We start from the raw sequence: 27,558 nt of genomic DNA, 5'->3' as shown, positions 1-27,558 counted from the left end.
GCGCCAAGTCTTGCTTAAGCTTCACCGCCACACGGTCCATCGCTCCAAAGCCTCCAACTTGCCCTTCACGCTTGCAACCGGTCCATCAAGCCAAGTCTTGTCTTGATCTTCTCCACCTTGATCACATGACTCAATGTCATGTCTCATGTGCAATAAGCTCCTTCATCATCACATGTGTGAGCTTTGCAACATCTCCAAACCATTTTCACCTTCATGGCATATGTTGCTCACACACATGTACTTGTGGACTAATCACCTGTGTATCTCACATAAACACAATTAGTCCACCTAGGTTGTCACTCAATTACCAAAACCACACAAGGACCTTTCACAAGCTCAGGGTCACTTGTGTGTATGTACTATTATTGGTCCCAATGATTCCAAGATTTCAATCTGGATCCTTGAAGACTATGGTACTAATAATTAGACATTGAAGCATATGATCAGCACGTAAATCCTGTTTGGAAGGATTAATATTAGATTTGGTTTCATGGATTGGGTTGTCGAGTACATAGTGATTACAGTTCACCTAGAATGGAATATGATTTTCTTTGCGGGGGAGGATGGAATAATCATCACATATGACATGGACCGCAGAAGAGTTCATGTCATCCCTACCCGTGTCTTTCGGTATGTTAGACGTAGCGTTAAAAAAGAGTTCAACTGCAGACCATTCTATCTTTCTTATGTTCCCTTGTTCTTGGAATCATTAGCAGAGCAGTAAATAAAGCTGCATTTGATGTATCTCTCTGTCATGAGTTTTAAATGGACCTTGCTTGTCTATAGATATGTTAATTTCCTCAATGATGGATGTTGTCATTATTTTAGCTAAACTAGTGTGCCATCTTTGTTTTGTTTGCAAATTGAATTATTTATTTGGTACACACATGCGTTACGGTGGTGTTACAATAACATTTCAACACCAATGGCTCATCTGCTTGGCTTTTAATAGAGGGATGTGGTCACGTGTATTGTCTTCTGCTTGACTTTTAATTTAATTCCTCACAAAAAAATGTGATGCAAGACTTGATCGGATGAACTCTATTATGCGATGAATATGGAATTAGACATCAATTCTCGGTGGTGTGACAGCTCCCATCGCTGTTTCAAATGCTGATTCAGCGTTAGTAGCATGAAGAGTACTATAGTAGAACACTTATATTGATTTACAGGGTGTTTCCTAACTAATTCGTAGTAGAACACTTATATATTGAATTACAGAGTACTGTAGTAGAACACTTATATTGAAGAGTATTATAGTACAACACTTATATAGAAAATCAAAACCTAACTAATAATTCACTCTCGCATGTAAAGAGTGAATTAGTTTCCGATTCCAATTGCTCTTTCGAACAAAATAATTTCACGGCAAAGCCTATAGTCTTTGCTACAAAACAGAGTCCTTTCTTCCCATCCTTTTGGAATGCCGAAGTCGCCACTTGTGCATGGAAGATCTCTACATACCTATGCCAGCAGCGGAGGCAGCCACTTGTTGCTCCACGACATCGTTTCGTAGATCACTTTCGAGGCCGCCTCGCGGCACAGCCGACACCCCTTGTTGCTTAGCCGCCTACTCGTTGGTCCGCCGCCGCCGCTCATGATTCTTCCTCGCCCTCGACCCATCTTATGTACTGCCTTGTAGTGTTGTTGTCGCCAGCATCGCCATTGTGCCTATAGAGGAATATGGCGACTAGATAGCCCACCACATTACGCCCGCCATCAGCAACGCGGGTGAGATAGTCGAGGCATGGCCGGGGGCTGTGGTTTTCCACGAATACGTATTGTATCCCAGTGGGCAAGCAAGCCCTGGGTTGTCAACTTGGGTCAGTCTAGCAAGGAGGGAGAAGTAGTTGACGAGGTCATTCGATGACCTCGCCCCACGTCTACACCGACCCACTGCCACGTGCCAACCGACAGCGAGGTTGCCCCAAATGCCACGCATGGATGAATATGTCACCCGTAGGCTACGGAGGTTGTCCATGGGCTGCTCCAAGGTTGCAGCGAGGTAGCCGGCGATCTCAATTTGCACCTCGACAAGGAGCGCCATCAGCGATGTGGGGTGCCTCCTCACCGCCATGATTGTCGGCGTGGATGGAGGAATGGCGAGCCATAGGACTAGAGAGTTGCAGCGGCGTGACGTACGTTGATTAAGGAGGAGTTTTTTTTGGGAAATCTAATTTGATTGATTGAGGAGGAGTTATTATGACGAACTTGTTTTCTGGTTATTTAAAGAGTATCGTCCGGCCACGCAGTGCACTGTGCCACTTGATCTTGGACGATGGATGTGATCTCGATGGCGTAGCCCATAACATCGCCGTTGGGTACGACATGTTCTTACGTGTGAATCGCACTCCTAATTGATGACCATTGTGGCGGTTGCGTTTCTAATGTTTTTGAACGCTTTGGGTACGCTGCCAGGCCAAGCGACGTGAAATACGTGCCTTGGGAACTCAACACTGCCAAGTGAATGGTCACCATTGAATGGACGCGTTGGGTATGCAGTGAGGCAAATCGATGGGAAACATGCGCCTAGGGAAGTCGACATTGCCATGTGAATCGTTGCCATTACTTCATATAAGAAGGGGGTGTGGTGTGTTGCTTTCTCCACTCTAAACTTGCAAAATTTTGTAGTTGATCTGTCTCTTTCTTTCTTCAACTGTGTCTGCAAGCATGGCAGACCACAGTGACTCCAAGATCAAAAACTCATATTTAGACGATTTTGAATTCGAAGAGAAGGAGAGCGAGATCCTACTCGGCCTCTCCAATGGAGATGTCAGGTTTTGTGGTCGTGACGAGGGCACCTTTGTGTGTCCTTTTTGCTACGACAAGAAAGTGCCATCATGGAGTCTTCGTGAGTTACTGCAGCACGTGAATGGGAAGTCTCACAAAGGCGAGGGGATCTCCGGGCCAGAGCATAGTGCTTTGGCCAAGTATATCCTAAGCAACGACGCCATGGCCCGCGACCACAAGCTCAGTGGAGTTGGGGACTGCGGCGGCAATCAGGCGGTGAAGGCTCGTATGGACAAGCGACACACGACCAATAGGGCCGACAAGGAAGCACGCAAGGAGAAGGTACTAAAGAAATAATAACTCTATGTGATGATGTTTTTTGTGATCAACCTTATTCAATTTTTTATAAGTTACTATGTAGCTCCTGTCACCAATCGAAACTAACTATATATATATTTTAATTAACATAGCGGACCATGCGTTGCATGGGAAAGGGCCCCTACTACAAGCCTGGTAGAAGGCCCGATAGAGGGTCATCCGCATCCTGCTGAAGCTAGTCTTGTAGTAGGATTTTATTTTATGTACTAAATTTTTAGCGTAGAATATGTATGTTTATTTACATGAAATATGAAATGTTGTTAACTTATGTCACGTCCGTCGTTAGGGGATATTTGTAACATGCAACCACCACTGCCGGTAGACTTCACCACCGCTTCTAGACAGTCAGGATGGCACCGCTATCATCAATTTCCAAGCCTGCCCAAATCTCCCGCGCATATTTATAAAGTTTCGCTCAAATTTGCATTGCTGTGGCCCTGACTTTAGCTTACAAAGACCGCTTCCCACCCTGTCTGCCTCCTCCAAGGTGCTACTATTCCCCATCATCGCCGCTCACCACCGACAATCTAGTGCTCCGCGTCGCGGTGCCGGTACGCCTCATCGCCCCGCATAGATCCACCAGTGACCAAGGTGGTACTCACCGCCATGCCCGCTCGAGCTCACTGCTGCAAGATTCAAATGCAAGAGTAATGCTTTCACACTTCCCTTGTCCATGTTTCTCAGATTTTTATTCCCCTCTTCACTCATGTAAGTAGGAAGCAAGCTTCCATCTAATTAGTGTGTGTCTACCGCTCCAGTAGATCCTTATCAAGATGGAGGAGGTCCCCAACAAGATGAAGGGAGTGGGCATCCTAACAGACCATGTCTTGGTCCTCATCCTCCGCCACCTCACTACCCGCTTCTTGTGCAGCTGCAAGTGTATCTGCCGCTCCTAGAACCACCTCATCTCGGATGCCGAGTACTAAAAAGAGCTGCCCTAGATTGTTGTTGGATTCTTCTACCGCACCTAGAAAGGCAAACACCACTTTGCCAGCATCATCGATGAACACCCCTCCTTGTCCTTCTTGCCCTTCCCCATTCATGATGTCATCATCTCAGATTGCTACAGCGGCCTCATCCTCTGCTGGTGTTTTGGGTGTTGCTATGTTGTCTATAATCCGATGACTAACAAATGGTTGCTACTGCCGGATAACCTCCGTTCTTGTGGTGAGGCTCGCTTGGGGTTCAATCCGAGAGTCTCCTCGCACTTCCATGTGCCGTAGGTGTGAGCATCTAATCATCTAAGAGTGCAGCTTGTATCTTTAAAGAATCTAAATGGGGCGACGGTATTGTAGTATCCACATATGCAAGAAATGTGTTTCTTAATGGTTTTATGCACTGGCTCGAGTTCTCCCAGATCGTTGCTGTTGATATGGACAAAAATACAGAAGCCACGTTGTGATGCAATCTCCATCTATGAAGGCTAGGGTCAGTTGTGTTTATGTACTACTGATATTTACAATATGACTCAGCTTTCAATCTGGATCCTTGAAGACTATGGTAGTAATAAATAGACATTGAAGCATACAGTGACCACGCTAGAGATATTTGGACAGAACAATATTGAAATTGGTTACAAGGTTTGTGATGCAGAGTACAGAGTGATTGCAGTTCACCTTGAATGGAATTTGATTTTTCTTATTGGGGGCGACAGAACACTGCTTGCATATGACATGAACCATGGAAAAGTTCATGTCCTCCCTACATGGGTCATCCGCTGTCCTAGACCTACCTGGAATCTATGTATCAACGGACCTCACTATCTTCCTTATGTTTCCTTGTTCATGGAGTCATTAGCAGAGTAGTAAAGGTGCATACGCTGTATTTTGTTGTTAGGACATGTATTTGTTTAGGTAGGGAGTTGTTTTGAGTCTATATATAGTCTAATTTTGGCTTGGTAACTAAACCAAGGGTATGTTGAATATTATTAATTATTAATTCTACTACTTTGCATTGTGCAGGTTTTGGAGTCTCGGTGCTTTTGAATGATTTTCCTGCAATGGCTATGGGAGGAAGAAGAGGGGTTCCGTCATGCATTGGCTGCCAAACTGATCAAGGAGTGCCAATCTGAAGGAGCGGAGCACATCTACCTTACGTAAGTCTGTAGGGAGCAGAACCGTTATTATGCTATCTATGTACCGCTTGTGTTAATTCATCAGTTGACACAGTTGTTATGTTAGTGTCGAGCATTGTTATTATAACAAGTACTCTTCGTTGTGGACATGATGAATGATGTGTAATGATTATATCTGCATGGTGTGTGTTCAGTAAGTTATTAAGGCCCAGCTGAATTAGTAAATACATTGTGAAAATCGAAAGCAATTCTGCCACCATGGGTTGGTTGTTTTGTCATCACCGCCGCTATTCGTCTAATGCGGCAGGGGTCAATAGTGTATTACCACCGAATCGTTTAGTAACCCGACACCGACTAAAGGATCATCATGGGAGGATCGTACTGCAATGTGATGGTGACAATGCCCTATGACCAGGTGGTTCATTCATTGAAGTGACGATGATGTTCATCTCGACACAGGCGGGTCATGCTCCAATGTGATGGAAACAAGGACCTGATCACATATAGATCATAAGCCAATATGGCGGTGTTAGTGTACACTTACACGGGCAGGTTAGGCCTTAATGCGACGGAATAAGGATCTGATCACGGATGGATCATAAGCTATACAGCAGTGTTAGTGCATACCCACATAGGCCAACCATGCTCCAATGCGATGGAAGTAAGGACCTTATCATGGACGAATGATAAGCCAAAATGGTGGTGTAGTGAACATTCCAGTCGGTCTCAGATAGCGACGGCGATGGCTATGACTATCACTGCCGATAGCTTACTACCGAGGCCAAAATCGAATTGCGATAGGGGTTACAACGTGGCTGTGAAAGGTGCGAGTGTAGTAGTGTGCATACGCAATTCATTGAAAAATGGGTGCATCTAGTCATGACCACTTCCCAATGTGTTGATTGCCAAATAAACATCGTGGATAAAGCGATCAAACATGGGCAACCCATAGAGTTCACAGCATAGTAGCGTTGTAACTCTCATGTTGAGCCATGCCCTTCCATGGCGACCCAAAAGTGTTGCATGCTGCATAGTGAAAACTTCATTTTTTTACTAAGTGCTGCAATTTCTAGGGATGTTGTCCAAGGATTGATGTCATCAGATAGCATGTTCATCACATCTGATCTGTACAAATGAGTCATTACATCGATGAAGAGATTATTCAGCGCAATATAGCCCTCGAAATCACCGGAACCATACCATATATGATCGGCCATAGGGCACTTCAACCCCAAAGTGCCATAGACTGGGAAGGCCACTACATCATCGCAAACTAGGTATGGTATTTGGCAATACTCCCTCATTGCCAAAAATAAGTGTACTTCTAGAGTTTAAATTTTGTCCCAAAATAAGTGCACCTTTAGGTACGCGACGACCTAACTCTACTTGTTTTTTTCTACATTCTATCTTCATGAGGTGCAATGATTGAATATTTATAGGGATATATATGCAATTTCTTACTAGTATTTATCTACTCACCAAAGCTCTGGAAGTGCACCTATTTTGGGATGGAGCAAGTATGTCTTCCTCACCGTCTATTTATTACAACAAGGTCTGCAGCAGATGTCTAGAACTTTCTACCCATAACGGTCATCATGAGTGTCTTCTAGTCCAGAATGCCAAAGCACTTATTCCTGGCATCTTCTGTTGTAGGATATTTGAGGAAGTCGGTGCAGAGGTCTTGCTTTTCACTACTACAGCAGAGCTACCACGGTCGTCTCATAACCCCCCATCGCAGCTGATTTTTGGTCTTACAGTAAACACTCGTTGGTGTCGGTGCAGGACCCACGGGATACCATGCAAGGAAGGGAGAAGATCCAGTCTAACCAGGATTCTTCCCTTGTAATCTTAGTAGTAGTATTATTCTGTAATCCTACTAAGAACTCTCATTATAAACCGACTAGGATTCTAACCTCCTGACTATATAAAGGAGGGCAGGTGATGAGGACATGGCACCTTCGGATACGAACAATGATTATATGGTGCGCTCGTTCCTACATTTGCATAGTGGCTTTGGTTATAATTCACTTGGTTCCACATGTACATGTCACTATTTGATTGTAGGTTCAAATGTGTTTCATAATGGAAGTTCATCAAAGTTGAACTTTCGGTTCGTTGGCAGCCCGATAGTGCCTCATTGGGAAGGCCATAACTCATCCATCCGGAGTGCGATCGAGGTCAATGAGCACTTGATGGAAAGCTTGTTTGATAAGCTTTCAAATAGATCTAGTTCCATCTTAATATCATGTCGGCAAGGCCTCCAAATCACCAATATATTCTGTCGCTATTTTTGGCGGGAGCTACACTATTGTCATGGGCTTGTTATTCATCCTTGGGACCTTGGCCCAAGTGGAAGCACACCCCAAGGACTTGGAGAACCCACCAAGAAAGCCCTTGGACGTCCTCCTCCTTGGCCACCACCTTAGGAGGCCAGCAAGGACATCCAAGCCAAGCCAGAGGCCCAGTCCAATCCGAGTTCGAGTCTGCCTCGGCCGTCAGGACCAGTCTGTAATAAAACGGACGCCTAGGATGCATCCGAACTCCGTTTTCGATGATCAACATATGGATGGAAAGCTAATTTGATAAGGAAGCCAATCCAAGTGGTTTCACATCAAAACCTCTTCGTAATCAACAGGAATAGTCGAAATAAGTCAGCATCCAGAATCTGCCAGGGTGCTGCGACACCTACTTTTGGTCTGTTGGACCGTGTATCTGTTTGGGCCCATTAGGGGGCGCGTCCAGGGTAGGCGACGACCCTAAGACCTTTATAATCATACGCCGCCATCGTCATTAGGTTTTGGGTTTTGTTTTAGATCAATCTATCATTGAACAGTCGCCGTTATCGGTTTGCAAGACCCCAACTTCAAGTGCTTAATCATTCATCTACAATTGTCACTTTAATTGAGTTGCTTTTTATCTTGTTCTTGCTTGTGTTCTTCGATTCGCAGCAGGGATTAGCCTTCTTAGCGAGGTCAACCGGATTGTGACACGGTTGATAACCAGAGGAGACATGGTGCTAAGGTTGCAGGGTTTGGGTCTTTGTGATCTGAAGCCAGATCGGTGTGTCGCTCTCCGAACAAATCGTTGTTTATCTTGAACCTGACGGAAGATCGGGACCCTCGTCTCCATTAGCAGGGTTCCTAGGGACGGCGACAATTGAACAACACAACACTTGACAAGCAATCCAACGCAAAGGCTAACACCGACTGGACGTAGGGCTATTACTCAATCACGGTCGAGGGCCCGAACTAGGATAAATCGACTGTCTCTTACGTTAACCATCGAGTTCCGCATACGCTGAAGCCCGAACAAACTGCCCCAGGAACCCCCGTGGTAGGCTATCGGTGGTGAAACATCGACAGCTAGCACGCCAAGTAGGGGCTTTTGGCGACTTTGCATTCGAGAGCTCGATGGACCTCCATAACATGATCTTCTCGACGGGATCAACCTTCACCTTTGGCTCATGGATCTGCGAGGTGGACGACAATGGCAAGCTCCGAAGCCGTCTCCTCGAAAGTTTGGATCACCATGAAGACCATTCTACGACAGATCAACTTGCTGGAAGATTCGTGCAGCTCACGATGTTCGATCCAACTCAGATTTCGCGGCTTCATGGATCCGATTCGAACTCAAGTTCTGCTTCCAAGACAGAGTCTTATCCGAGTTCTTTCGGAAAACCAAGTTCTTTTCCGACAAGGCTCCGGAACACGACATCAACCTATCAAGAATACAACTTGGAGTACACTCAGAGTACTTTAAAGAAGTCAGGTCCTCTTCCATTTAGACTCCACAACATGGCAACATCTTATGAGACATGGCCCGAAGGATCCACCAATCTGGTGCTTAGAATGCCACTGAAGGGAGCCTAGGAAGGTCTCGTCTTAACTATAACATCCCAAGACTGCATCGTCCACTGGCCAGGTTCTATTCCTGAGGATAGCGACACCCAACTAGTCGACAATACGACAATAACAATTCTACCCTACCAAGAAGGAGACTCGGTCTATGACCTAGAAGCCTCTACCGAAGTTTTCAACAATTCTAACAGTACGGAAACCAACGCTGATGACAGAACAACTCATGCTCGAAAAGTATTCATGATTCACCATCCTCGATCACCATTGGTAACATTAGGTCTTCAGATGAATCTGAGTCCAACATATCACCATTTACCCAGGGGCACGATGGTGAGACTGAGAGTTAGAGGCAAGCCAGAGATAGAAAGAACAAAATGAAATAAGGATGTCAACGCCGTGCTAAGTAGCGCAAGGAAGGTTGGATCAAATATGAGTTAGACCGAGCCGAGTACAATAGGAGAAAATCAGAGCGAGAGGTCAAAGAAGGACAAGCAGCGAATACACCCTACGATAAGATCCGAGAAGCACTAGAAGAACTCAGGGCGACTTCACATCCCAATGAAAAACAAGAACAGCTCTGGAACTTCCTCCGATCAATAGTCCTAAGGATGCACGATGGAAGGGCCCGCTCAAGACTACCTGATAGGTCAACATCTCATGAGCAGGAAGATCAAAATCAAAGGAAGTCCGCCTTTGAGAGACTTGGACCAAGTGGAAGTCACAACAGAGAAAGCAGAAGAAACCATAGTCAAAACGACCGAGCCAAACAACCAAGAAAGGCCAGAAGCAAAGCACCTACTCGGATAGCCACGCAAAACTACTCTCACCAAGACAACAGTTGGTAAGAAGGGGGCGCTGAATCAGAATACACAGAAGCCAGAACGCACGATAGATTCCCCTGTTTTGCAAACATACTTGCTTCAATACGACTGCCTCACAAGTTCAAGCCGTCCAACCATTCCAAGTATGATGGCAAGACCGAACCAAAGCAATGGCTCAGGATTTACTCGCAATTGATTGAATTGGCCAGAGGAGACGATGGCATTAAGACCTTGTTCTTTCCCATGGCCCTAGAAACCATGCCACTTCAATGGTTTGACAAATTGAATCCAGGATCAATCAGAAATTAGGAGGACTTACAAAGAGCTTTCTGTGAAAATTTTGCAGGTATCATTACACACCCAATCACCCATGCAGAGCTAAAAGGACTCAAGCAGAAAGGAGATGAAAGTCTCAGAAATTACTATTGACGATTTGGCGAACTATGAGCTCAAGTACATGACATCACCCAACCAGAAGTAATTGAAGCTTTCTCTCACAGAATCATGGCTAGGTGGCAATTTCAAGACTTCTGCAAAGAAAACCCAAGAAACAATGAGGAATTCAGACAAACAATGGAAAAGATGATTACTGCAGAAGAAAAGACACGAGAAAGATTCCCGGATAGAAACAACAGAGATAACCTGGATAAGCAAAATCCTCGAAACAACAGACATCAGGAAAGAAAACATGGACCAGACAACACTATAGCAGTGACTGACAAATCAAGGAAGTTTTCCAAGCCTAGAAGGTATGACGACATTGAAAACATGCGTTGCATCTTGCACCCCAAAGGAAATCACACCATCGGAGATTGCTACACCTTCAAAGATCGATACACAAGAAAAGATAGTAAGGAGAATACCAAAGAAGGCAATCAGAAAAAAGAAGAAGATAACCACGAAGACAAGGGATTCCAAAAATCCAGGGGGCAGTAGAAGTAATCTTTGCTGGGGTTCTAGATTCCAGAAGCAAACATCAAGAAAAGCTAGCGTTACGAACCATCATGGCAGCAGAACCGGCTACTCTAAGATATCTCAACTGGTCATAGTATCCAATCCAATTTTCAAGAAAAGACCAATGGACTAGCATAGGAAATGCAGGCCATTACCCATTGGTTCTAGATCCAACTATTGCTGGTATGACTATCACAAAAGTACTAATCGACGGGGGAGCCGGACTCAACATCATTTTCTCATAAACTCTAAGGAAGATGGGACTACAACTTGCTGGGATGATTACACCAATAAGCACACCTTTTTATGGCATAGTACCCGGCAAGGCAGCAATGCCACTTGGACAAATCACTCTACCAGTCACTTTCGGGACTCCCTTGAACTACCGTATAGAGTTCATCAAGTTTGAAGTTGCGGACTTCGATTTATCATATCACGCAATCCTCGGGCGCCCAGCACTAGCAAAATTCATGGCAATACCGCACTATCCGTACCTATTGCTTAATATGCCAGGGCCTAATGGTGTCCTTTCTCTTTGGACTGATTTGAAGCGTGCTTTTGACTATGATATTCAGGCAATCCAAATTGTAGCAAAAGCACAGGCCGCCGATGGAAGAAAAGAAATAGCCACTATTGCAGCAGAAATGAGCCTAGAAGAGCTAGAGATACCGGCTAAAAAACCCAGCATCCTAGCACCACCAAAAGAAGCCGACGTCAAGCAAATCGACCTGGGCACCAGTGATCCATCCAAAACAGAAACCATCAGCGCCCACCTCTTAGCAAAATAGGAAGTCGCGCTCACCAACTTTCTTCGGGACAACAAAGATATCTTCGCTTGGAAGCTGGCCAACATGCCAGGGGTTTCGAGAGAGTTGGTTGAGCACAGAATTGATATCAATGAAGGCTCTAAGCCTGTGAAGCAATGACTATGACGATTGTCACCTGACAAGAAGGCAGCAATTAAAAAAGAAATCACAAAACTAATGGCAGTCGGATTCATCAGAGAAATCCTCCATCCAGATTGGCTAGCAAACCCAGTTCTAGTACAGAAAAAGAATACGGACGAGTGGCGCATGTGTGTCCACTACATAGATCTCAACAAACACTGCCCGAAAGATCCATTCGGGCTACCATGCATTGATCAGATAGTTGATTCAACAGCAGGATCTGCCCTATTATCCTTCCTTGATTGCTATTCAGGATATCACTAGATCGTATTAAAGGAACAAGACCAGAGCAAGACATCTTTCATCACTCCATTCGGTGCCTACTGCTACAAAACCATGTCATTTGGACTCAAGAATGCTGGTGCCACTTACCAAAGAGCTATCCAAACATACTTGAGTGATCAGATCGGCGAAAACATAGAAGCATACGTGGATGATGTAGTAGTAAAGACAAAGAACCCAGATACACTAATTGAAGACTTAAAGCAAACCTTCGAAAACCTAAAAAGATGGAGGTGGAAATTGAACCCAAACAAGTGTGTATTCGGAGTTCCTTCAGGACAACTACTCAGATTCTTGGTCACTCATCGCGGAATCGAAGCAAGCGCCAAGCAAATTCGAGCCATAATAGAGATGGGCCCTCCTCGAAGTGTCAAAGATGTGTAGAAACTAACAGGCTGCATGGAGGCCCTTAATCGTTTCATATCAAGACTGGGCGAAAAAGGGTTACCTTTCTTTAAATTGCTAAAGAAGACAGATAAGTTTGAGTGGACAGAAGAAGCCAACGAAGCTTTCAAGAAGCTCAAGGCATACCTCACCTCCTCACCCATTCTCACACCTTCGAAGAAATACGAAGACATAATGATGTACATCGTGACAACTTCTACTGTGATCAGCACAACGATTGTCGTAGAAAGAGAAGAAGAAGGGCATGTATATAAAGTACAACATCCCATATACTACATCAGCGAAGTACTGTTAGAATAAAAAATCCGGTACCCGCATGTGCAAAAACTACTCTACGCCCTCCTGATCACTTCACGCAAGCTTCGCCACTATTTTGAAAGCCACAAGATTACCGTGGTGATAGATTTCCCACTCAAAGACATCCTACACAACAGAGACGCAACAGGGCACATATCTAAGTGGGCAGTTGAACTTGGTGCTCTCAATATCGATTTCACCCCACAGAAGGCAATTAAATCTCAAGCCCTGGCCGATTTTGTTGCCGAGTGGACAGAAATTCAACAACCTATGTCAAATACCATCCTTGATCATTGGAAGATGTACTTTGATGGATCACTCAAGCAAGGTGGAGCCGGTGCAGGCGTTCCCCTCATTTCTCCAGATGGAAAACAACTCAAGTATGTCCTTCAGATACTATGGCAAGCTATAAATAATGAAGCAGAATATGAAGCCCTCATCCACGGGCTACGAGTGGCAATTACCCTCGAAATCAAGCGTTTACTCGTATACGGCGATTCAGCAGTAGTCATCAATCAAGTCAACAAAGATTGGGATTGCACCAAAGAAAACATGGGCGCTTACTGTGCAGAAATACGAAAGCTCAAAAAACATTTTCAAGGACTAGAAATTCTACACGTCCTGCGTGATTCTAATATTGCGGCAGACATCCTCGCTAAGCTTGGATCAGACAGGGCGAAGGTCCCACCCGATGTATTCATAGAGGAGTTATCAGCTCCCTCTATCAAACAACCCAGTGAGATAACCCCTGAAATCTCAGCTAAAGGCACCTAGATTTTGGTAATCACCACTTCATGGACCTAGGTTTTTATTGATTACATCAAAGAGAATAAGTTGCCAGTGGAAAAAGAGGAAGCTACCCGAGTTGTTCGCAGAAGCAAGAGTTACGTCCTAGTAGGAGACAAGCTCTACAGAAGAGCCACATCATTAGGAGTACTCCTAAAATGCGTCTCATTTGAAGAGGGCAAAGAGATCCTAGATGAAATACACTCAGGTTGCTGTGGAAATCATGCCGCTTCAAGAACACTAGTCGGCAAAGCATTCCGCACCGGTTTCTACTGGCCAACCGCTTTGAAAGACGCAGAAGAACTCGTTAGAAGATGCAAAGGTTGTCAAATGTTCACAAGACAAGCTCATGTGCCAGCTCACAACCTCATCTGCATCCCACCTGCTTGGCCTTTCTCCTGTTGGGGGCTGGATCAAGTAGGACCTCTCAAGAAAGCAAAAGGCGGTTTTGAGTACATCTTTGTAGCAATTAACAAGTTCACCAAGTGGATTGAATACAAACCACTCGCAAAATACAGCGCAGCCAAAGCAGTCGAGTTCATCCAAGAAATTATGCACCGCTTTGGCATGCCCAATTGAATCATCACAGATTTGGGTTCTCCCTTCATAGCCATAGAATTCCAAAGGCACAGGACTGTGGCTTCAGAATAGATTACGCATCAGTCGCACATCCAGAGGCCAACGGACAGGTCGAAAGGGCTAACGGACTCATACTAGCCGAATTAAAACCAAGACTGTATGAAGAACTAGTAGACTATGGATCAAAATGGATTGAAGAATTACCCAAGGTCGTATGGGGGCTATGGACCCAAATAAGCAGAGCCACCAGATACTCACCTTTCTTCCTGGTTTACGTATTAGAAGCCGTAATACCTACCGACTTGATCTGGACGTCACCAAGGATAGAACAATATGACGATGGAGAAGCAGAACAAACCCAAAGATTAGAGCTCGATAGTACAGAAGAAGTCAGAGTAAATGCTACCTTTCAATCAGCAAGATACCTCCAAGGATTAAGATGCCACTACAACAAGAATACCCAGTCTCGATCATTACAAGTCGGAGACCTAGTACTAAGAAGAATACAAAAAACCGATGGACGCCATAAACTACTCAGTCCATGGGAAGGTCCTTCTATCATCACAAAAGTCATCGGACCAGGCACATACAAGTTGATAGCTGAAGACGAAAAAGAAGTCAACAATACATGGCACATCAGCCAGCTGTGAAGATTCTACGCATGAAAACAACTCAAGGGAAAATATATATACAAGCCACAAGAGATCAATGTTCATGATCAATAAAGATAGCGCCCATCAACAACATATGTACTATTATGACCTATCAATATTCATGATCAATAAAGATGGTTCTTTCTCGACAAATATATGTCTTATTATGGCTTTCCCCGAGTTGTTTCCAATGAGCACCAAAAAGCAAAATGGCTGAAAAGACGCCTGAGCATACCGGCCAAGAGCAAAAGAGCTGAAAAGATGCTTGAGCCCGCCGATGAGGGTAGCTAACAAGCTAACACCCGAAACAAAAAGCAAAATGGCTGAAAAGACACCTGAGCATACCGGCCAAGAGTAAAAGAGCTAAAAACATGCTTGAGCCCACCGATGAGGGTAGCTAACAAGCTAACACCTGAAACAAAAAGCAAAATGGCTGAAAAGATGCCTGAGCATACCGGCCGAGAGCAAAAGAGCTGAAAACATGCTTGAGCCCACCGATGAGGGTAGCTAACAAGCTAACACCCAAAACAAAAAGCAAAATGGCTGAAAAGACGCCTGAGCATACCGGCCGAGAGCAAAAGAGCTGAAAACATGCTTGAGCCCACCGATGAGGGTAGCCAACAAGCTAACACCTGAACAAAAAAGCAAAATGGCTGAAAAGACGCCTGAGCATACCAGCCAAGAGCAAAAGAGCTGAAAAGATGCTTGAGCCCGCCGATGAGGGTAGCTAATAAGCTAACACCCGAACAAAAAAGCAAAATGGCTGAAAAGACGCTTGAGCATACCGGCCGAGAGCAAAAGAGCTGAAAAGATGCTTGAGCCCGCCGATGAGGGTAGCTAATAAGCTAACACCCAAACCAAAAAACAAAACAACTGAAACTAAGCCTGAGCATAAATCAGAGCAATTTCAAGACAAAACCCTCAAGCCCCTTGTTCCAAATAACAAGAGGCTCGAGGGCTACACTCAGAAGATCCCAAGAAGCGCTACATGGTTTTGCTCAAGAAAGCACTCGGACGACGATTGTTCCTGTTCAACAAGACTTGAAGGAACAAGACGAGGCTTCCAGAACTCAACCATGAAGTGCTCGAGGGCTTGTCGATCCTAGGATGTTTTTGCAACCAGAGATAGGACCAGATGCTGACCACACTCCGAGAAGAAGGAGCTAGAGATGTCCTAAGTCTTTTTAGTACTAACAAGAACACAAAGTTTGTTGAGACAACGATCTATACCGAGTTGTTTACAAGTCACAAACGAAAGCCAGACAAGCACTCGACAAATCAAGGAAGTCTGTCAAGACATCAATCTACATATACCGAGTTGTTTACAAGGCACAAACGAAAGCCAGAAAAGCACTAGACAAATCAAGAAAGTTTGTCAAGACAATGATTTACCTAAGCCGAGTTGTTTACGAGACAAAGAAATACAGACAAAGAAGACATCAACAAAAAATAAAGAATCTCCATTCAGTTTTCAAGTATAGTGTTTTGTTACAGAAGCTGGAATACAAAGGTCGATTACATCAGGCATTGTCATTAGGAGAAGAAACATCAATGTTAAGATTATCTACAATCTTCCTGGCTAAATCATCGACCTCAGGCTCCAACTTCTCAACAACATCCAGATACTCTTGGCTCTCGGCTTCATCAGCAACCTTGGACAAAGGAAAGCCTAGAGAAAGAACCCAGACCTGGGCAAGAACGTTCCTGGTACAAAGATGGGCACACCGCTTCACAAACTCCCGGAAACGGGTCGGCACTTGGGGAATGAACTGAGCCCAAGAATGACCATCATCTGCTAGAGTCCGAAGAAGGTCGGCTACTGACCGAAAAGACTTCCACAAAGCCTTCCAGTTCTCGGTAGCCGTTGCCAACTTGCCAGTCAAGTCCTCAATAGTTTTTTGGGCCTGCACAAGATCTCTGTCAACTCCACGCCTAATCAACTTAGCAAGCGCGAGTTCTTCTTCAGCTTGAGTAATTACCTCCTCAGCCTTATTATGGCTAGTACGAACGAGTGTCTTCATCTCCTCGATACCCTCCGAGAGCTTCTGCTTTTCAACTCGGAGAACTAGACCAAGCAACAAAAGACAAGTCAGCAGAAAGGCAAATTTGAATACAAAGGGAAGCAAAAAAGAACTCATGATACCATGGCACTCTTTCTTCATGGCCTCCATGTTTTTAAGGCCTCCTAGGCAGCCGCATCCCTCTGCTTTTCTACCTCAACTACCCGAGCACAGAGAGACTTCTCCTCCTTTTGATGCGTCTGACGCTCAGTCTCCAATTTGGCCCAACAGAGGTCAAGCTCTGCCTTTAGGGTACTCACCTCAGAAGACAACTTTTCTCATTTTCAGACAAGAAAAAGAAGCCGGTATGATCATGAGAAAAAGACTGAGCAAAAAGAGACAAAGAAAAACAAGACATAAGGACAGAAGAAAAACAAGCATTCAAAGAAAGAACTATAGAAAAACTTACCTGGAGCCTTTCCCCAAAAGAAGTCGCAAGGGTCGATAAGCTTCCCCAGGCAGCGGTTAGCTCCGACAATCGATGAGTGGCATCAAACTGCTGCACCACGTCATCAGCCAAAGGCGGACCACCGGAGGCAAGAAGAGGAGAGGGAGAAGCCGGCCGAGGCGAAGAAGGCACGACCACGGCAATCTCCTGGGAAGCCACAGCCAATCCCTCAGATGAACCCGCCGTCGTGGCCATGGTCACCTCGGGAGCCGGCAAATCAGCAGCTGCAGACTCTGTTCCCCTCACAGCCACCTCGGCGACCGTGCATTCCGAGTCCTGAGACTCAGCATGCAAGGGCGCACAAGAGGTTTGACAAGAAGTTGACTAGAGGCTCGGGGAAGACGAAGACCTAAAAGTTGACAAGGAAACTTGTCAAAAAGAATAAGGAAAAAGGAGAACAAAAGCAGAGAAATAAAACCAGAATTCACTCACTCAGCTATCTTCTTCTTCATAAAACCAAAAGAAGACCTCGCAGGGGGAACCACGGCAGCAAAAACATCGCCACCACCCTACGACAGGAGCAGTGCAGCCGGTACTAGAGCCTCAGAAGAACTCAAACCCGATGTCTGCTTGCTACAAGAAAACAAGACCAAAGTCAAAACAAAAAGAGGAGTTCAACAACAGGAAAACAAGAAAAGAACTCACCGACGAGTAACGAGGGCAGCATCATCATCCTCTTCCTCCTCACTCTCGACCAAGGCCATCATAGCTCTAGCTAAAAAAGGACAAAAGTACTCGGTCAAAGATAAAAACAAACACCAAAAGGACAGAGCGTATTAATATGCTCACCTAAGAGCATGCTAGCTATAACTGGAGTACCTGGATGAGTACTCAACTGGCGAGACTTCTTGGCAACAGATGGAGCAGAAGAAGAACTATCCGCTCGCCCCCTCTTTCTAAAAGTACGAGGAGCTCGAGAAACTGGACGAGGAACATACTCTTCATATACGTCAGAAAATGCGGAAGAAACACCAGGAAGCATCATGGTAGTTTGAAACTTACTAGTCAAGGACGCCCTAGCAAGACTACCCCCAGCCTCCACATTTACAGGGAGATCATCAAGGGGAATTGGATCAGCGAAATTACGCCCCAATTCCTATAAAAGAGTAAAACAACAAGACAAGGAAGAATAAGCAAAAGTGGATAAAATGAAAGAGAGTCAAAAGTACCCGCATAAAGAAAAGAACAACTCACAGCAGGGGGTGGAGTATAGCAAGCAGAACGACACTTACTCCTTTCAGCATCTTCTGGAGACGCTCGAGCACCTCCTTGTCGGTCAACTCAAGGGCAGGGACCATACGAGAAGGGTCCTCCACCCCAGAGTACTTGAAACCGTAATGTTCGCGCTCCTTCAAAGGTTGAACTCGGTGGCGAAGAAAACTTGAAATAATCCTGAAGTCAGTCAAGCCTTGCTGTTTCAGAGTGCAAATCCTCTCGAGAAAAGGCTTGATCATCTGGAGCTCAGCAGTCATTACAGGGTTCTTTTCCCATCGGTCATTAACCAAGGGACCAGATCTGGAGTGAACGGAAAGAGGAGGAATCAAGTTGGCAGCATACAACCAATCAGCATGCCAATCCCTCATAGAATCAACTAGGTCATAGTCAAAGAATTTGCTCTTAAGACCTTGGCGAAACTGGATCCTGCAGCCACCAAGAACATTGGTGTTATCGCGGCGGGGTTGTGGCTTCAGGCGAAAGAAGTAACAAAAGAGAGAAAGAGAATGGGGAATTCCAAGGAAGGTTTCACAAAGATGAACAAAAACAGAAAGATGAAGGACAGCATTGGGAGCAAGGTGGTTCAGGCTAATCCCAAAATAGTTAAGAAATCGGTGAAGAAAGGCTAAAGTAGGAAGGCAGAGACCGGCACGGATAAAGGAGACGAAAAGAATAATCTCACCAGGATTTAGAGCAGGGACACGATGCTCGCCTGGAGATCTCCAATCAGCAAACTCCTTGCTCTGGAGCAGGCCATCACTCATGAGCTCGCAAAGCTAATCTTTAGTTGTTGTTGGAGCTAGCCAGATCTTCTGAGCAGCCCTCATTGCCATGAATTCTTGATTTTCAATGACGGAGAGCGATGCTTCCTCGTCGATAAAGCTCGCCTGGGACTTACTCGCCGACTTCTTCCTACCCATGTACTAGCAAAAGCAATGGGGCACTAAGAATAGAGAAGGCTCGGACGGCAGCGCTCAGATGACGGCGGCAATGGCGATGACAAAGTTTCGAAGGCTAGGGTTTCAAGGCAAAGGCAGGGTACCAAAGAAAAGGAGGAGAAAGGCCTTTAAATAGATTTTACACCGGTAAAAACGCGGCCCACCAGGCTCGTTTTAACATGGCATGAGGACGCAACGGTCCATTTACCGACGCAGCTAAAATGATGGACGGCTCAAATCCACACAACGGTACAGTTCAACGGGTAGATTTCAGACTTATCCATCCAGCACCATGACGGAGTTATCATATTACCACAAAAAGAACTCATCGACAATAAAGCAAAGAAGGGTTACCTCACAAGGAGTGCAACAGCCCGGTCCTTACAGAAAGAACTCGGAAATCTCATCAACAACCGGGACATCAGGAAAATAAAGAATTACGACTCAGAAGACAAGATTCTTTCCATTATAACTGGTTTCAAAAAATAGAAGATTACACATCTTACAAGACCCAACGAACTTAGTACCACGACAAGCAAAGTAGCAAAGAGGAACCCGGACACGGCTAGGCTCTGGAACGACTACGTGTTCCAAATTGCTACTCGGTAGGACAAACCGCCCTCGGCTACACTGTTTTCTTCAAAGGACGGACACAGTGCATCCAAGGCGGAAATCAGCAGCACGGCGGGACAACATGGAGTAGAGAAGGCCGGTAGGCATCTGTCTACCCAAGTCTAATGTGATGCTGGATATGGTGCTGATCTACACTAGACAGTCTTAGGGCAGGCGACGAGGATCAACCCAGAACTGCCAGATGAAGGATCGCATCCCACATCACAAGACTCCCTCCAACTACCACCACGTACTCCCAAGTACAATGCTGCTGCGGGATTAGCCTACCTCTAATCCCTATCACAAGACTCCCTCCAGCTATGGCAAGATACACAAGGATAGCAAAACACGCCCGGAGGCTGCTCTACTTCACAAACTACCATATTCATGACTATGGAGACTTTAGACCATGCAACAAAAATGCTCGATGAATCAAAATAGCATAGAACGAGGATATTTATAGGCCAAAGAAGCGGTGCACATGGATCAGAAGCACCAACGGAACAAACCTAACAAAGGACACAATGAAAAGACAGAATTCAATAAAAGAAGACTCAGGCGTGAAGGAACAGTACTCAAGGACAAGCATATTCGAAAGGATATACCAACACTGTACAACTCGTGAACAAACACCATTTACACTCAACCACCACCATACAACTATATCTGACAACAGCAGACTACCAGAGAATATGCCAAGACCCTGCTTCCGAGTTCTTTCTAAACAAAAGAACCAGAATATATGCTCGAGGGCTGCAACAGGAGAGGTTTTCAGTTCTTTTGAACAACTCAGATTCAAGACCCTCCAACTCTTTGTTCTAAATAGCAAGAGGCTCAGGGGCTACACTCAGTGAGTGCACTTTTTTCGAAAAAAGCGCACATCACCAAGAGAACTACTTCAAGATAGCAGTTTTTCAAACGACATAAGATTCAAGACCCTCCAACTTTTTGTTCCAAATAGCAAGAGGCTCGGGAGCTACACTCAGTGAGTGCACTTTTTCCTTTAAAAAAGCGCACATCACTCAAAAGACTTATTCAAGACAGACGACTTCAAGGCCACACGACAAAAAGAACCCGGACATAGCTATATCCGAGCTCTTTTCGACAAAGAATCCGGGTATACGCTCAGGAGCCCTTCGACGAAGAATCAGGAAGATTTCAAGAAAAGACCCTCCAGCTCTTTGTGCCAAACAACAAGAGGCTTGGGGGCTACACCCGAATGGGAGTACTTTTTTCTTCAAAAAGGTACACACCACGCGAAGATCTCACGAAGCACTACACAGTTTCGCTCAAGAAAGCACTCAGACGATGCTTGTTCCTGCTCGACAAGACTTGAAGGAACAAGATGAGTCTTCTAGAACTCAACCATGAAGTGCTCGGGGGTTTGTCGGTGCGGGACCCACGGGATACCACGCAAGGAAGGGAGAAGATCTAGTCTAACCAGTATTCTTCCCCTGTAATCTTAGTAGTACTATTATTCTGTAATCCTACTAGGAACTCTCATTGTAAACCGACTAGGATTCTGACCTCCTGACTATATAAAGGAGGGCAGGGTTCCTAGGGACGGCGACAATTAAACAACACAACACTTGACAATCAATCCAACGCAAAGGCTAACGCCGACTGGACGTAGGGCTATTACTTGATCACGGTCGAGGGCTCGAACCAGGATAAATCGACTGTCTCTTGCGTTAACCATCGAGTTCCACATACGCTCAAGCCCGAACAAACTGCCCCGGGAACCCCTGTGGCAGGCTATCGGTGGTGAAACATCGACGGTTGGTGATAGTCAAAGTCATCACGGTCGATTAACAACTGACTGAGAGGGACCTCAACACCGCTGCATTGGTCAATGATCTGCCTATGTCGATGATAACATCATCGTCGTTTGGGCACATGAATTGCCTGTGTAGTGGTCAACAGCATCGTCTCCTTGTACCATGACATGACTGTGTACAGTGCAGGTTCACGGTCGCTTCGACGGCCAAGACGTCTGTGTCGAGGTAAACATCACCGTCGCTTGAGCATATGAACCGTCAGTCCAAAGGTCATGGTCACGGTCGCCTTACAACACGATCTGCCTTTGATGATCCTTTAGCCGGTGTCGGGTTACTAAACGATTCGGTGGTGATACACTTTTGATCCTTGTCGTATTCATACGTATAGCGACGGTGTTGGATGTTTGCACCACCAACGGAGGCGGTGATAACAAAATAATGAACGACGCTTACATCCAACGGTGACAGAATTTCATCTGGTTTACACAATATTTAGTAAATCAACTGGGCCATTAATAGCTAACTGAACACAAAGCATACATATATAATCATTACATTCATAAATCATGTTCATAAACAAGAGTACTTTTTACAATAACAATAGATGGTACCATAACATCTTTCTCAACTGATGTCCTAACACAAGCGGCACATAGATGATCTCTACAGACTTACATGACGAAATGACGTAGTTGTGGTCCTCCTATGTGGCACTCCTGCTTCCAAGGCAAAATGAATATAATTAGTGCTTCCTTCGAATTGGTAGCCAATGCACCATGGAACCCCTCTTCTTCATCTCTTATCCATTGCAGTGAAATTGTTGAAAAACACTCAGATTCCATAACCTGAACAAAGCAGCAGAATTAATAATGTTGAACATACCATTCTTTTAGTTACCAAGCCAAAATTGGCAAATATATAGAATCAAAACAACTCCATACCTGAACAAAGATATGTCATAACGACAAAACACAGCAGATGCACCTTTATTGCTCTGCTAATGACTCCATGAACAAAGAAACATAAGGAAGATAGTAAAGCAGATGGGAGCCAGATGTGACTTATTCCTCCAAGTTCTTTGGATGATGAACCTTTTACTTTTAAGACTAAGAGATTCTCCCATTTCTAGAAGCTTAATTGCACTCCTCAAACATCCTTTAGTACAACGTACGACATCAGGTGGCTTTCTGCCTCATGGACCGGAGCAGTAGACGGGAGAGCACTATTAATTGAAGGCAGAAAATTTTCCCTTAGGGGCATGCCCTCATGCGCATCCAGCGGAGTGCGCATGGGGGCATGTGCCCCTAAGGGCAAAAAACAACATTACCCATGGCAGAGCTCTAGTGTTATGAAGAGCGTGGAAAGCAGCTTGGATCTACACACATAAGGATGACACTATGAATGATAGCAAGTTGATAGGAAATAGGCCATCCTGTGAGACTATGAATGATAGCAAGTTGATGTGAAATAGGTGGCAACATCACCAGGATGGTTCATTATAGCTGAGCTTGGTGGTTGTTGTCAGGATCGAGCGGGAGGATATTGTAAGGATGGTATAGCTTGTTTTTTCCTCTGCCTGTGGTTATGCCTCTCCAGAATCTACAAGGGGCGATTGTGTTGTGTGAATAGGAAATTAATATAAGGAGAACTGCAACTGTAAATATATATATATATATATATATATATATATATATATATATATATATATATATATATATATATATATATATATATATATATATATATATATATATAGATAGATAGATAGGAAGTTGCAACCAACCAAATACAAGTGTGAAGTGGTAGCAAATTAAAGCTACTACTACTGCATATATCAATGGTACTCCAGCAAGAAAAGGGGATTATTTTTATTACAATATGCAGATGATGAGAATATGCAGTTATGTGATTATTTTTTCACGAGAATATGCAAAAAGAACTTTATAAAAAATTCTCTCTACTTACGAATGAATACTCTTAACGAATCTTTCGGAAAAAAATTCAACCAGCCCACCATGGTACAACCCCGCCAAGCTTAGCTCCCGGAAGGCGGAAAATTTTGCCCTTAGGGGCACATGCCCTCACGCCACCACCGTTGAATGCACACGGAGATGCTAGGGCGATGCTAGGGCACTCGCACTCACTCTCTCGCATCTCTCTTTTCTTTCTGCGTCTCTTTTCTTCCTCCATCCTGCGTTCTCTTCTTCCTCCTTAGGGCGTTTCTCTTCTTCCTCCCTAGGCGTCTCTATTCGCAGCGTCTCTCTTCTTCCAGGTCGTGCGCAGCGTCTCTCTTCGTCCAGCTAGGGCGCAGCGTCTCCATGGCGGCCTCCTCAAGAGGAGGAGCGACCATCTGCACCCCCACACTGCCGTCGTCGCTCATCATCTCCATCAGATATTTTCTTCGGCTTGCAAACGACGTGGAATCCACGAACCCTCCTATCGCCATGCTACGTGAGTATTTCTATTTTTGGAAAGTTTAAGCACGAATCCTTGGGATCTCCTTCCTAGCCGAGCGCACGATGGATTTTGAGAGTGAGTGCGTATTAAAAACTATATAAAAATCAACCACAATAAATTCAAATGCAATAACATCCTAGTAGAACTAGGATTTTGAGACACTTCACCAGATAAAATCATTCCAAATTTGTAATCCTGCATCAACCGTCGACCCAATTCAAAATCAGCAGTGTAGATACAGGGTTCATGTCGCTATTGCCTATTGGCACAATTGGGTTTCCCATTTTCAGCTATTAAGACCAAATCAAAAGCTTTGACCAAGAAACAAAATAACGAAGAAACCACGCTCCGATTGATTCATCCACATAAATATCCTCACTGGCAGGAAGGCTTCTCTCTCCCTTTGATTTTAGGGATACAAATGTTCTAGCACTCTGCTATGCTTCCCGGAAAATCCGGTTATGTAATTGCAGAGAAATTGTGAATGCGGTTTGTCTCGTCATCTCATGACTAGCTGCTGCTCCGCATTTCGTCGAGCACCTGCTCCGTCGAGGTCTCCGGCGCGGCGGGCGACTCTGCGCTCCTTCGCCGCCGCCGCCAACGCGGCCCAATGGAACGCGGCCATCCGGCACCGCCTCGACTCCGGGCTCCCCGCGGAGGCCGTCTCTGCCTTCGCCGCCATGCTCCGCGCCGGCGCCCGCCCCGACGCGTTCACGCTCCCGCTCCTCAACCGCGCCGCGGCGCTGCTCCCGGGGCGCGGCCTCGCCGTCGGCGCCGCCCACTCGGTGGGCCTCCGGGCTGGCCTCGGCGGCGACGCCTACTTCTGCAACACGCTGCTGCAGGCCTATGCGCGACGCGGGGCAGTGGCGCGCGCGCGGCAGCTGTTCGACGAAATGCGGTTGCGGGACGTGGTCTCCTGGACGTCGCTGGTGTCCGCATACGCCGGCGCCTGGGACGCGCAGGCTGTGTCCCGTCTGGTGTCGACGATGAGGGCCGACGGGTGCGAGCCGAGCGCGGCAACGCTCGCGGTGCTGCTCCGGGCGTGCATGGCCGAGAGGGATGCTGCTGCCGGGGGGCAGCTCCACTGCTATGCCGTGAAGAGCGGGTGGAGTGGTGATGTGGTGGTTCTGAACTCGATTCTGACGCACTTGAGCAGGATCACTGGCGTGGATGTCGCTGTGAGGCTGTTCGAGCAGTCGCCGAGAAGCGATGCGGTTTCTTGGAACATTATAATCTCGGAGTATTCTTCAGAGGGGAGAGTTTCTAAGGTTGTCGATATGTATGAAAGGATGAGAAGAGAGGAGGTGTGTCCAAGCTGTGAGACCTTAACTTCCGTTGTTGCTGCGTTCGCCAAATGCAGACACCTTCGGCAGGGTCAGAAGTTGCATTCTTTTGCTCTTAAGAGTGGGCTCATTGACACAATCCTGGTAGCATCCTTTGTGGACTTCTATGCGAAATGTGGTGAATTACCATCGTCAGTTCAGTTATTTGAGGAATTCAGGGGAAAAAGCAACTGCATATGGTCAGCCATGCTCGCGGCCTTTATCCATCATGGGCAGTTCTTAGATGCAATCCATCTTTTTGGAAGAATGATGGATTCTTCACTTGTTCCCAATGCTGACGTGCTTCGAGCACTGATCATCTGTTATACAGAATTGGGTGATTTACGGCTTGGTAAAGTAGTTCATGCATACATCATAAGAAACGACTATGCTGCAGAATCTCAGAGTTGTGCCTTGGAGACCTCCATTGTTAAGCTGTATGCTAGATGTGGGAACATTCATTTGGCAGAAAGGTGCTTTAGCAGCATCCTTCACAAAGATATCGTCTCATGGAGTTCAATGATTGAAACATACACAATCCATGGCGATGGTAGGAAAGCACTGGCATTGTTTCAACAGATGCTGGAAGAAGGAGCAAGGCCAAATGGAGTGACCTTCCTGAGTTTGCTGTCAGCATGTGGTCACTCAGGTCTTGTTAGTGAAGCTCGTGAGTTGTTTGATTGCATGACAAGAAAATTCGGTATCGCACCTGAGTTAGGACACTATACTTGTATGGTGGACGTTCTTGGCCGGTCCGGTAATCTGGAGGAAGCTGTACAAGTGATCAGTGACATGACGGTTAAGCCAGATGGCAGGATATGGGGTGCGCTACTTGCATCCTGCAAAACGCACTCAAACTCAAAGCTTGCAAATTTAGCTGCTCAGAAACTTATGGAGCTGGAACCAAATAATGTTGGCTACCATGTGGTCTTCAGTAATGTCCAAGCAGGTGGTAGCAGATGGGGTGAAGTGGAAGACATTAGAAGCTCCATGGTAGACAAGGACATGCAGAAGTCTCCTGCTTGGAGTTGTGTTTCTGATATTGGTGGTGTTTGATATGTAGTGTTCAGCGCTACATAAATTATGTTTCTCTTGAACAACATACAATCCTGATGCTTTGTTGAAAGATGACCATTTACGTTGGTTTTTCAACTATTGACTTGGTGTGGAGGCGTGCGTGCTCTTGGACTGAGCAGTCACCACTCACCAGGCTGCAGCAGAGTAGCAGTGGGTTGACTATTGAGGTTCCCTCTACAAACGGGATTAGAACTGCGTATATGATCATTCAAGAAACTAGGTGCCCTTAAATTTTGTTATACAAGAAACGGGCAGGACAGATTTGGTAAAGTTTCTGTTAGTCCTTTTAAATTTTCTGTAACTTTAGTAGAATTTCTAAATTGATCTGATTACCTTTTCTGATGAATTGTCCCAGCATGATACAAGTAGAAACCTTGACTGTGTAAAAGAAAGGTGTGTCTTGCTGCTAGATGCGACGATACTGCGTTTCAGGGGTAACTAACTCTAGCTTCGCTGGATGTAACTAAGGCCCTGTTTGTTTCCGCTTATAAGCGGCTTATCGGTGGAAATAAGCGAGAATCCCGCCAAACGCTTTGCTTATTTCCACCGATTCTCGCTTATGTGGTAAGCCGCTTCAGAGATTTGAACTACGAGAAGCGAAAAGCGAGAAGCGAGAAAATCTTCGCTTAGATTATAATCCAAGCGTGTCTGGGAGAAGCGGAAACAAACAGGGCCTAACTCTAGCTCGCCAGCGTGTTTCCACTCGCGCTTCACCGTAGCCTGGCACCGACTGGGCCGACACGCAGATGGCACGGCCGCCGTGGACCACCGTGTTACGCAAGTGGGCCGGGGCCGTCATTTGTAGCGGGCCCAGGTGTGAGTCGGTGACGTGTCGACGCGGTTTGAGTTGGATGTGCGGCCAGCGTCTGTTATAAGCTGAGCCCCGCC

General features: G+C 45.6%; 1 protein-coding gene across 1 annotated transcript; it reads left to right on the top strand.

Annotated features, from left to right (window-relative positions):
- Positions 1-2,670: 2,670 nt before the first annotated feature.
- On the top strand, positions 2,671-26,649 carry LOC136507662 (pentatricopeptide repeat-containing protein At5g39350-like). Its single transcript, XM_066502320.1, has 2 exons — positions 2,671-3,072; positions 24,745-26,649. Exons 1-2 carry the CDS (start codon positions 2,671-2,673, stop codon positions 26,647-26,649), a joined length of 2,307 nt encoding a protein of 768 aa, XP_066358417.1.
- Positions 26,650-27,558: the final 909 nt, after the last annotated feature.

The sequence above is a fragment of the Miscanthus floridulus genome, chromosome 15 (assembly GCF_019320115.1).
Source record: "Miscanthus floridulus cultivar M001 chromosome 15, ASM1932011v1, whole genome shotgun sequence".
Classification (NCBI taxonomy): domain Eukaryota; kingdom Viridiplantae; phylum Streptophyta; class Magnoliopsida; order Poales; family Poaceae; genus Miscanthus; species Miscanthus floridulus.
Note: the sequence above shows the minus strand (reverse complement) of the source record. Positions and strands in the feature narration are given on the sequence as shown.

Coding starts and splice junctions, on each gene's coding strand:
- LOC136507662 (XM_066502320.1), top strand. CDS start 2,671: ATGGCAGACCACAGTGACTCCAAGATCAAAAACTCATATTTAGACGAT. Junction 3,073..24,744: donor AGGAAGCACGCAAGGAGAAG/GTACTAAAGAAA, acceptor ATGTAATTGCAG/AGAAATTGTGAATGCGGTTT.